Source organism: Octodon degus, unplaced genomic scaffold (genome assembly GCF_000260255.1).
Source record: "Octodon degus isolate 3935 unplaced genomic scaffold, OctDeg1.0 scaffold00182, whole genome shotgun sequence".
Taxonomy (NCBI): domain Eukaryota; kingdom Metazoa; phylum Chordata; class Mammalia; order Rodentia; family Octodontidae; genus Octodon; species Octodon degus.
Window position 1 is genome coordinate 4,079,019 of NW_004524758.1, and position 11,419 is coordinate 4,090,437.

General features: G+C 44.8%; 1 protein-coding gene across 7 annotated transcripts in view; it reads left to right on the forward strand.

The window, feature by feature from the left end:
• Nucleotides 1-11,197, forward strand: part of LOC101591612 (beta-galactosidase-1-like protein 2) — a 99,655-nt gene extending 88,458 nt beyond the window's left edge. For 6 of the 7 annotated variants that reach the window (XM_023703823.1, XM_023703824.1, XM_023703825.1 and 3 more), the window contains 8 exons: nt 4,052-4,198; nt 7,329-7,391; nt 7,905-7,992; nt 8,746-8,833; nt 9,170-9,281; nt 9,939-10,055; nt 10,165-10,228; nt 10,920-11,197. In XM_023703823.1, coding sequence (XP_023559591.1) covers nt 4,052-4,198; nt 7,329-7,391; nt 7,905-7,992; nt 8,746-8,833; nt 9,170-9,281; nt 9,939-10,055; nt 10,165-10,228; nt 10,920-10,927 — 687 coding nt within the window. In that variant the 3' untranslated portion in view covers nt 10,928-11,197. The remainder of the gene's footprint in view (nt 1-4,051; nt 4,199-7,328; nt 7,392-7,904; nt 7,993-8,745; nt 8,834-9,169; nt 9,282-9,938; nt 10,056-10,164; nt 10,229-10,919) is intronic. The other variant, XM_023703826.1, reaches the window with a different exon arrangement.
• Nucleotides 11,198-11,419: the final 222 nt, after the last annotated feature.

The window sequence follows — 11,419 nt, forward strand, 5'->3', positions numbered from 1 at the left end:
AAACTTGGAAGAGAGTTTTGCTGGGTATAGTAGTCTGGGCTGGAATTTGTTTTCATAGAGGACTTGAAGTACTCTCCTCCATGCTCTTCTTGCCTTCATGGTTTGTGAAGAGAAGTTGGCCGTAATTCTGATGGGTTTTCCTTTGAGTATGATCTGCTTCTTTTCTCTAGCGGCTTCAGTATATTATTCTTGAGCTGAATTTCTGGGATGTTGACTATTATATGTCTCAGTGTGTTTTCAATGGGATTGGGGTTACTTAGCATTCTATATGCTTCGGTTACCTGAATATCAGATTGTTTCCTCATATTTGGGAAGTTTTCTGCTATTACTTCTACCCATATTTTTTTAATGTCATTTGTATTGTGTCCTTCTTTCTCATTGATGCCTATTAGTCTCACATTGTTCATCTTTGCATCATCTTGCTGGTGATGGGTTATTTTTTCCTGCATCCTAGTTGTTTTTAAGGGATCCTTTCTTACCTTTTCACTGTGTGCACCAGTGTCTTCAAGATCTGAAACTCTGTCTTCACTTTCACTTAAATGGTTTGCAAGCTTGTGATTGAGATTTTAATTTCCTCTATATCTCTTTGACTTTTCTTCTTGCGATCTATTTCTTTCCTGTATTGCTCATTCAAGGAATCCATCATTTTTCTAATCTCCTCTATTTTTTTTAATCAATGTCTTCTTTAGAAGCATTAATTCTTTTACTGCATTGTTTTTTTCAGATTTGGTTTCCTTCCTATGTTTCTGTAGTTGATCCTTTACTTCAGGTGCTTTGAGTTCCAAGAATTCTTTTCCTATTTCAGAAAATTCCACTCAGAGTTCTTCTATGACTTTCTGCTGTTGCTTATTTACAATCGACACTATTAATTCATACATTTGAGCTGAGCCTGTGTCCTCTGCACTTGTTCTGGGTGGGCTTTGGGTTTCCTCCATATGTTTCTGCATTTCATTCTTTACTGCATGTTATTAATTCAGGGATTTCTTTTTTCATTTCCAATCTGAGTTTCTCTATACCTTTCTGCAGCTGTTTCTTTATTTCAGAAGCCGTTGATTCATTGCTTTCAGCTGTCTGATTCCCAATTTGTTCTGTGTTAGTGTCCTCTGCACTTGTTATGGGTGGGCTTGGGTTCTGAGATTGCATTTTGCTCCTTCTTGTTGTCATTTTGTGTAGCAGTGTCTTCTGATGTTTGTTGTAGATCTTTCGTGCAGTTATAGCCTTAGCACCTACTGAAGTTCAGGTGCAGATCTACAAAGTTTGGATTTATCCAGTTGTGCCTGGCTTGGGTCTGGTTGCTGTGCTTAGCTCCTTCCTGCTGCTGCCCTTGGGGTGTACCTGTTGTTCCTCTCTGGCAAGATGTTCTGCTCCTGGACTAGCTGAGTGGTTCTGTCCCCTACACTCTCTGCAGGGATTGCAGCTGCAGGGTTTCACCCCAGCCTATATGCCAGGCCTCAGCTGAGTCTGGAGGGGACAAGGTGGGGTAGGGGGAGAGGCAGCTCTCCCACACACTCACCGGGCCTGGTCTAGGACTGGATCTAGGGGTTCCCTGGACGCGACAGAAATTCCTACTCAGTGGGTGGGGAGGGGGGCTACTACAGAGTGGTGGGGGGCATCCCAAGGGAGTGAAAGAGGGTCTTACCCATGCTGTGCCTGGGCTGGGCCCAGTAGGTCCCGCTGGCACAGGGTAGCAGGAAGCTCTCCCACACACTCACCGGGCTTATGCTAGGACTGGATCTAGGGATTCCAGAACATGGAAGAAATTCCTACTTGGTGGATGGGGTGGGGGCAGTGCTGTGGAGTGGTGGGGGCTGTCCCAAGGGGGTGGAAGAGGGTCTCACCCACGCTGCGCCTGGGCTGGGTCCAGTAAGTCCCACCTGCACATTGTAGCCGGAAGCTCTTGGACACACTCACCAGGCTTGTGCTAGGACTGGATCTGGGGGTCCCTGGAACATGGCAGAAATTCCTACTGGGCAGGTGGGGTGGGGGAGGTGCTGTGGAGTGGTGGGGGCCGTCCCAAGGGGGTGGAAGAGGGTCTCATCACTCTGTGCCTGGGCTGAGACGGCAGGTCCCGCAGGCGCAGGGTAGCCGGAAGCTCTCCCACACACTCACTCCTGTGGTTGCTTTTTGAAGTCTTATTCTTTTGAAATACATGTTGAACTATACATAGTTGAAATTCTTTATGTATGGGATCTTGTTTTTAAAATAATCCTACATAAGGGAGGGAGGAAAGGCTAAAGTACAGATGAAACAAGATTAGCTGTATATTGGTAAATTAAGCAGTATTTCATTAAAAGCCTTGACAGTGATATTCTAACTCTGTAATTCCTTCTGCATTCATTCATTTGAATTGTTCTACACAGAAGAACTTTGCTTCGTGAGTTATCTATCATGTCTTTATGGGTCATCTATCCTGTCCTGCTCATACATAAAAGAAAAGAAGCTCTTTTCTTTTATCCGAAAACTGAATTTATTCCTATGTGGCCTTGGAAGAGAGCCAATAAACTTCTGTGCTCTTGTTGATCTTTTATAATGATTTATACTTTTAGCACCCTATCACAGTCCTCCCAACAAGTGTGTTACTAGTGCTCTAAAACCCCAGCCCTCAAGGTCTCTGCGAGGCTCTAATCGGCCCAGAGTAGGCCCACAGAAGCCCCTTCAAGTTGCTATCTATTCTCTTGTTGTAGCAAATGTTTTTATTTAATTGAGTCACTTGTGGAGGCCACATGCAGAGACAAACAAGCCAGCAGTAGTCACCCCATACATGAGCCAACACCGAGCCTGAAGGGCAATAGGGGAGAATATTTATGCAATTCTAATTCCAGGCCTAGTTCCAGGCCTAGGGGTGAGATTAGGTTTTTCCTGATATGATTTAGTGCAGCTACAGAAATACTCCTACAATGCATGGGCTTAACCTGCATAAAGGAAGGAAAGTGTTTGACGTTTTACATAGGGGACAAGTGGTCTTATGACAAAGCATAGGGTGGTGTCAGGCTAGGTTATGAAACAAACTGAAGGAAACAGAAACAAGTTTAAAATGGCACTAGAGTACACAGTGGCGTTGGTTTAGTTCTCGTTCCTATTATTGCTCTTGATGCAGCTCTCTTAGGTTTTGCTATCTTCTTGCTTCTTGGGTCCCCTGGATGTTTCAGACTCTGCGCTACATATCTGAATCATCTACTTCTTTGAATTCTGAAAGGCTACCTTTTATGCTGAGAGGGTACAACACTGCACTCACAGTGCTGAGAAGGCAAATGACTCTCTTTGGCATTTCAGAAGAATTTGCTAGTTCTGTGAGGCACAGATAGAGTTGGGCCATGCTGGAGAAACCAAATAGGAATGTAGTGAAGGTGAGCTCAGGAAGCAGGTATCAGTTAGGGCTATTCTGTAAAAGTGATGACGACTGACTTACATACCCTAGGACATGGTAGCAGACAAGAGGACTCCATATCCATATCTGCTTCTTAAATGGATGGATAGTGTTGCCCTTCTTAAAGGAAAAGGAGCAGGCTGGGGATGCCTCTTGCATACATTTGGGTGGCACAGCCCTAGAGGCATCTTTGGACCTCTAGGGGGAGAAGTGCAGTAAACAAGAGTGTAAGGAGCCATGGAGTACTCTAGGTCAGTGCTAGAAATGCAGCTTATAAAAGAGTGTGGAAGTTAGACTGTGGGCTGTAATGGTTTCTCTTAGGAGATGTCAAAGGGGAAACAGAAGGCCATGGAGAATCTGGCATAGCTAGATGGAATTCCTGGGATGAGAAATCTTATCTAGACTACCATGAGTCTATGAGCAGTACTCAAAAATCACTCTGGTTTTATTTATTTGTTTTGTTTTACTTCTGCTTTTTCTTCTATAATATAATAATACCTTGCTAACTAGTAAACACAGAGAGATATGAGGCTGGTTTGGAAAACAAGAGGGGGCAGTTTACATCCCACACTTAGACATGATTATCATTCATATTCCCTCTGATACTCCTGGAGAAGTAGGTGGCAGTTCTGAAATTTTCTATCCAGCCTGCACCGTTAGTTGTTGCTCCTGTCTCTGCCACAGCCTATCAGATCTGCCAAGCCGATCTCCATGGAGCAGCTGCCTGTGAATAAAGGGAGCGGTCAGGCGTATGGCTACATACTTTATGAGACTGCCATCAGCAAAGGAGGCTTCCTTACCTCAAGGGGCCATGTTCAAGACCGGGGGCAGGTAAGGGACTGCAAACAAGTGGCGCATGTCTGTTGATTACCCAACTACTGCTGAGGTGAATGTCTAAACAGTGGTCAAATGCTATTGCTGCTGTGTCTCTGACATGTGTGGATACCCGCAGAACATTCGTGGACCTTCAGGGAGCCAATGGTAAAGCTTACGTAGTCCCCATAATTATTGCATGTCAACTCCTAATGTTTACATAGCATATTAACAACTAGATTATTTCTTAACCTTTGAAATACTTATCTGATATATTTATTACAAACAAGGGAACCTCACAGAAATTAAGTGAGTTTCAAATGATATTCAACTAGAAGGGTTCAGAGCTGAACTGGTAGGCTTCATCTTATTCCAGGCTAACAGCTCTTTTTCACAGGGCTTGATTAAAATTACTTGCTCTTCAAAATTTCCATGTCATCTTTTTCCAAGCCTTTGAGAACAAATTGGGCATCCCTCATCTAAAAATCCATAATCTGTTGTACTAAAAAATCTAAAACATTTTGGGTGCTACCGTCATGCTCAAAAATTTTCAGATTTCAGATTTTGGGATTAGGGATGTTCGTCTCCTAAAGGTTTTACAAGTATGGTGATATCTTGGTTGTCAAACATGTTGGAAATAAACTCCCAAACTCATTTGTCTGTCTAGACGATAAAGCACTCAGCTATCAAGAAGTCTGGACAAGATGTTTTACTTCTGTAGGAGGGCACAGGCTTGTGGTAGTGGGTGTGCAGGGCAGAGGAGGGCTGCCCCTTTTTTCCCTGATGCTGGAGAAGCAGCTGACCTTTAAATTCATTGGCTGAATTCAAAGGCTTGTAATTTACCAGAGTTGACTAACTCGAGAGGTGGTGGGAGCATGGTCGAAGCCTGTGGGGACAGATGTCCTTGGTTCTTGTCATAGGACCCAGTTGTGTTTTGGGGAAAAGTACATAGTCACTATTTCTTGGAGCTCAGGGTTTTAATGGGGCAGAGGGAAGAGTGAGTAGACAGCTACATCAGTTAAATCCAAAATAGAGTTGTTTGGGCCTTGTGCTTTGTCAGAAAAGACAGAGCTTATTTCTCACAAATGGCTCCAAGCTCACACTTTCCACTACTGGAACAGCAAAGTTAGAGAAACATCTGCTTGGTGTCCATACATTTGCTTGATAGTTGGGCCAAAAATCTGACTTGAAAAAGCCTGTGTAAGCCGAAAGTGAGTCGTGTGTCGTGTCTGACCTTGGACACAAAGGAACAATGCTTCAGTCTAAGCAACATGTTGTGCTGTGTTAGTGCTATAAAACATTCATCACTGTGCTTTTGTTTTGCACTTTATTTGCATAAAATATTGTAACCTTGGCTCCAAAGCAAGTTAGTGATATCAGCAATTGAGCTAAGAAGAAAAGAGTGAAAACCACAATAGAGTTAAAGAAAGAAGTCATTGCATAATTTGTTAAAGTGCTAGAACAATAAATTTGTACTTAGTTTTGAGGTCTCAGAACCCACTATTTGGTTTTTCATAATTTCTTATGGAAAAAATATGCTCAATTCTTGAACTTCCTGGTGTTCAGTTAGGAATTTGGAATGAGCTGAGTCTGTTCACTGAGGTATCATTATATTTCAAAGTTCTAAAAATTCCAAAATCTGAACTATTTCTGGTTCCACACACTTCAGATAGGGATGCTGAACCTGTGCTTCTGCTTTTGTGACTCCAGCCTTCATCTCCTTTGTGGAAGAACCGTATTTGTCATCACCTACTGGACATGTACATCATTTGGTGTGTGTCCCATGGACTTCCCCAACTTAACATGTTCTAAACCAAATGCTTTATCTCCCTAAGGAAACCACATATTTGTTCACGGATTCACCACCTCCCAACAGCGCACTGTTCACACGCTTTCCTTCCTTTTGCCTTGGCTTCCTTGTTTTCAGCAAGGTCCTGTGTGGTGCATTCATCAGTTATTCTTAAGACATTCAGGCCACTATTGCCTTAGTTTCATCCCTATGTCTCTTGTCTACTATTCTTAGAACCTCACAGCTGAGCATCTTACCTCTGACTGTTCACCCTCATCCACTGTCTCACTGTCTTCCCTGCCACCCGTCTCACGGTGCCCTCAGGATTTCCTGCCCCAAGTAGAAGCTCAGCCTGCCACTTCTCTACTACCTCCCTCCAGTGGGTTCACTGGCCACTTCCCCCAAGTCTGCCAAGTAGCCTCATTCTGAAGCTGCTTGGGACTCATTATTCCTTTTTCAGTTCTTTCACGGCAGGCTGTCCACAGATCTGAGGTTGCTAGTGTGGTATGCTCTGATCATTTCTATGTGTCCTTCTCCGTCAAAGTTCATCAATTGTTGCTGTCCTTTAGCATAGATGACATTATTCCAAGGAAATATTTAGTTAGATAGTAGGTATTCAGTGAACAGTCATGAAATATATAAACCTTGTCATTAGACTCTAGTGAGCTTAAAATGCAAACTCTGTATTTAATTTATTGATATTTTTATGTTGCTAATGCTTGTAGATTTTTAACTTTAGTTCATTAGTCAAATTTCACTTAAAATTGTATCATAGATCATAATAAGTTATTCATCCTTATCTGGCCTTGCATAGTTAGAGTCAAGTCTTCTGCATGGCATAATCTAGGGCCAATGCAGTATGGTAGATAACAGAAAAGACTTGGGTTTACCTTCAGGTCATGCCTACAAACAGATAGAGTGATGGTAGTAAGATAAGAACCTGAGGCTGTCTAGCCGATTTCCTGAGTGTTGGGTCATTCATAGAGTTGCACACATGAGAGCTTTTGCATTCAGGCAGATGGATCAGTTTCTGTCTTGGTGTTTCCCATGCCTCGCTTTGCCATCATTTCCTTCAAGATGTTGACTGGTCTCTACCTTCCTTATTTCTCTAACTTCCTGGTGGTCTGTTTAATGATCCTGCCTGCTTGGGCTGCGTGGCTGGCCCCAGCTGTCATGTCAGGACACCTTTCTACGGCCTCATCTTGGGTGTCTCATCACTGTAATGCTTTAAATGCAGACTGTTTTGGTAAACTTCTAGGGTGCTTGTAGGGCTCTAGATATACTGTGTTCTTTGCTTTTCTGTGTTCTTTCCTTCTTTCCCATAGAGGAACTAACAATTGTTTCTTCTTTCTTTCACAGGTGTTTTTAAATGAGAAGTATTTAGGAGTCCTGGATCATTCCACTAATCAGCTATATATTAAGGTGTATATTAAGCTGTATATTAACATGGTATAACCCTATGTTAATGAACAGATAGTTCTAGTGCATGCTAGGCTGTACACTCAGTTGTAAGTGTGGCTTAGCCCTGGGATAGCCTATTTACTCCTCCACTGCCCTTTAGACTGCCCCTTGCAGAGGAACTCAGCAAAGACAATGGGAGGGCTATGTATATCTCTGAGGAACTGGTAGATAGCCTTTCAGTGAGCAGAGTTTTCCATTTTGAATATTTGCTACTTAAAAACAGTCAGTCACCAGTCCCTTAAGGTCTCTAATAAAATGATCAAGTGACTTTTCCTTCCTTGAAAGGCCTGGCCTGGAGGGTGGATGTGGGTGAAGAGGCAGAGCAGGAGCCCAAGGGTTTGCCTGGCTGAGCTGGAGGTCCATAGGTTTCTGAAGCCCATCAACCACCATTCACTCTGTTCAGGTCATTGGCTCTGCCACATGGGTAGCCTAGAAAGTCTGTGGTACTCACTCTTCTGGGTCTGCCTTACATAGGGCTTCTACGGCACTCACATCCTGAGGATCCTGGTGGAGAATCAAGGCCGACTTGCCTGTGGGCGTGATATGAGCAAGGAAAGAAAAGGTGGGCTCCAAGTGCAGATGCCTGAGTCATTGTGCTCTGAGTTCCTATGCCTCTTGCCCAAGATTGAGAGCACTTGAGGACAGGCATGTGTTGGAAGGGAACATGCTCTCTTAGCTGTGGGAGGCCTGCATTTGGAAACTGTGATGATGTCTTTACATTCTCTACTTACCAAACCAGTGCTACCACATGGCCCTTCTTCTTTCAGAGGGTTTTGAAAGTGGCTCCCTTGAGAAAAAGCTGTAGAAGTTATTTCTGGAGGAAAGTAATAGCTAGGGTCCCTCTCTAAGGACTCTGACTCTTCCATCTGTGGAGCATGGTACCTCTGTGTGTCCTTCCCCTGGTCCCAGAACTTCTGGACACACTTCACATACCTCCTACCTGAAATGCTTAGATACACTTGAACATCCCCAGCCAAGCTGTCCTGAATCCTTGTGTAGGAATTGTAGCGAGAATGGTGCTAATAAAGTGAAATAGTGTAGGTACCATCCAGGAGGTGTAGTGGATGGGAAAACCGCAGAATCTGGGTTTCAGGTCTAACTCAGAAGTAGGGTCTTGCCTAGCGTGCATGAGGCCCTGCCTTCTGTCTCTAGCATTACAAAACAATCAGGCAAAAACCAGTGTAGGAGACTGAAAACTTTCCAGACAGATAAGGCTAGGAAAGCAGACTCCTTCAGGAGAGGCTGTGGTAATAGCTGTGCATTTCTACTCCTTCCCACCTCCTTTATGCTCCCCCTTTTTTTTGCCTTCACACAGGTTTAATTGGGGATCTCTATCTGGACAATTCTCCTTTAAGAAACTTTGCAATCTACAGCCTGGAAATGAAAACTACATTCCTGAAAAGGCAGGTATCTGACCATGGATCCCAAATTAATCAACCATGATGGACATAGTGATATTCAGAGAGCTTCAGAGGGCCTGGAATGAACCTATGGTCTTCAGATAGGAGACAGAGAGCCCCAGAACATTGAAAGAAATTACCCCAGCTTTCCCAGTTTTCTGGGAACAGCACGGTGACCATTCTCCCAGCCCTGGTTTCATGTCATACTCCATTATACGCCTGAAGACAGCCAGCACCATGGTGGGGGACACCAGGCTCCTGGGAAGAGGCTAACTTCAAGGTCATAGGTAGCACAGTACAAAGATATGACCCTCCTGCTGGCCTTTGACTCCTTCTTAGGGACCTCCCCAACCTCTGGAAACCAGTCACAAAAGACGTTCGGGGCCCTGCATTTTTTCTTGCCTTCCTGAGAGTTGGTGATTTTCCTCAAGACACCTTTATAAAGCTGAAGGTTAGTGTCATCTCCTCTGCTCATGTGTCCTTCAGCCTTCACCATGCAAGGCACCTTTACTGAGAAGCCTGCCTCAGGTAGGGGATCATAGCTCCAAGGACCTCTGTCACCCTGCAGCCATCTGGGAGGCTTCCTCATCCCTATTTGGCCACAGGTAGCATTGAAATGTAAAAGTCAATGCAACCAAGAAGTAAGTGCCATTTCCAATAGCTAGCGAATGCACAGCATGGGGACTTTAGAGGGAGTGATCCATGAGTCCCCAGGTGTATCCCAGGTGTTGATCTGCATGAACTCACCATTGGATCTGTGACAGGATATTGTAGTGACATGCAGAACGTTTTGGCTGCCACAGCTGAAATTCTGCAACTCCAGCTATGTTTTGAGCTTGGTGTATTTTGATTAATATGCCACAAAATTCCCTCTCCTGGCTTGGGGCAGATATAGGGAGTGAAATAGAAGTCTGCCTTCCTTCCTGAAGCCTAAGGTCTCTCCACTCACTATGTATGTAGGGCCTTTGTTGGTAGTTCACCCCATCTGGGTTGGACTGTGCTAATCTTGGGTGTGCCAGTGGTGTACGAGTGGTAGTGCTATGTGTGTTCACTGTTCACGTCATTATATCTGAAACTCAAATCCTGACCCTCTGTTTAATGTTTTAAGGGCTGGAAGAAAGGAGTTATATTTATCAATGGAAGAAACCTAGGGCGCTACTGGGATGTAGGTCCCCAGGAGACCCTGTACCTTCCAGGACCCTGGCTTCAGCCTGGATCAAATGAGGTGAGTTCCTCCGAAGGACCCCTTTCTCCCCATGCACTTTCTTTGAATGCTGCTGTACTTGGGGGCAGAACTTGAATCTCATGCTGCATCATCTTCTTCCACTTGACAGATCGTCCTGTTTGAGGAATGGGCATCAGGCCAGCAAATCGAGTTTACAAAGGAGCCTTTCCTAGGTATGGTATTCTGAAGGTGCATTTGCAGTTGCTGATCTTTGTCTCTGGGGGAGAGAAAGAAAGCAGGGTGTGTGTTATGTCCCAGGACAGGGGAGCCTGCCTCACTGCCCATATGCTGTTGATAGGTCAGAGCCACGCTCCTCCCTCCCAATTGGAGGTGGACTCATTACCCCTCTTCTCTAGCAGACCTACCCCAACTCCCTTCCTGGCGTTCCCTCTGTGTTTCCAGGACCCTTATCCCTGTAAGCCAGTCCTGGCATCCTCCACTTTCTTCCTCTGAACCCTGTTCTCCCTACAGCTGTTTCTCAGGCCCTCATGTTAGATACCTCTTGTGCTTTTGTCAGGTTGTCACACGCAGGGAATGCACTGAGCGCGAGTGCTGAAAGCTTTGTGTCTGGCTCTAGTTGAGTGCTGCTGGCAGGGCGCTCCGCTTCCCTTCCTCCTGTTGTTGGTGGTGCAGTCCGTACATCCATTTCATGCTGCCTTCCCTGAAGAGCCCAGAACCCAGGGTGTTGTGCCTGCTAGGCAAGCACTCTACCACTGAGCCCAGCCCGTCATCCTTTTAGAGACTCACCCGCCCTTCAATAGAGCTTTTGAGATCAATAATCAAGGTGCTACGTCTCCACTGGCCAGGGCCAGGTCCCTCATGTGCATGCCGTGCACACTGGGCTAACCAGGTTTTCTTTTCCAGGATACTGAGTCTCCTGTGAGGTGGCAAGGTCTCCAGTGGAGATGGCCTGAGCTGAGGCGTGCTGACCATGGTGCTGCAGATGCCAGCAGTCCCAGCCCCTAGCAAACCGGCCTTTCTGTCCAGCCAGGCCTTGTGTGGGGGAACCATGCACGTCCTCACCAACGTCCCTCTTTCCATTGAATTAGCACGTCTGCTCCCGATGTTAACCACGGTGTGCCTCATCCTTTGCCAACTTGCTCTGATAGGAGCTATTTGGCCATCAAATAAAATGTTGAAAACCACAAGAAGATACTCAGAGTACTTCACCTCACAAGTGTGAATCTCAAGTGATCCTTCCAATACATCAAACAAAATATAAGGAGTAAAATATAAAAGTAAATGCAGAAAGTGACAGGCAGTTCATATATGCTTTGTGTTCTTAGGGTTACAAAATCAGTGTTTTCCACATACATTCCAGTTGTCTCTTTTTCTTTTTTCTTTTTAACTTTTTAAAATGTATT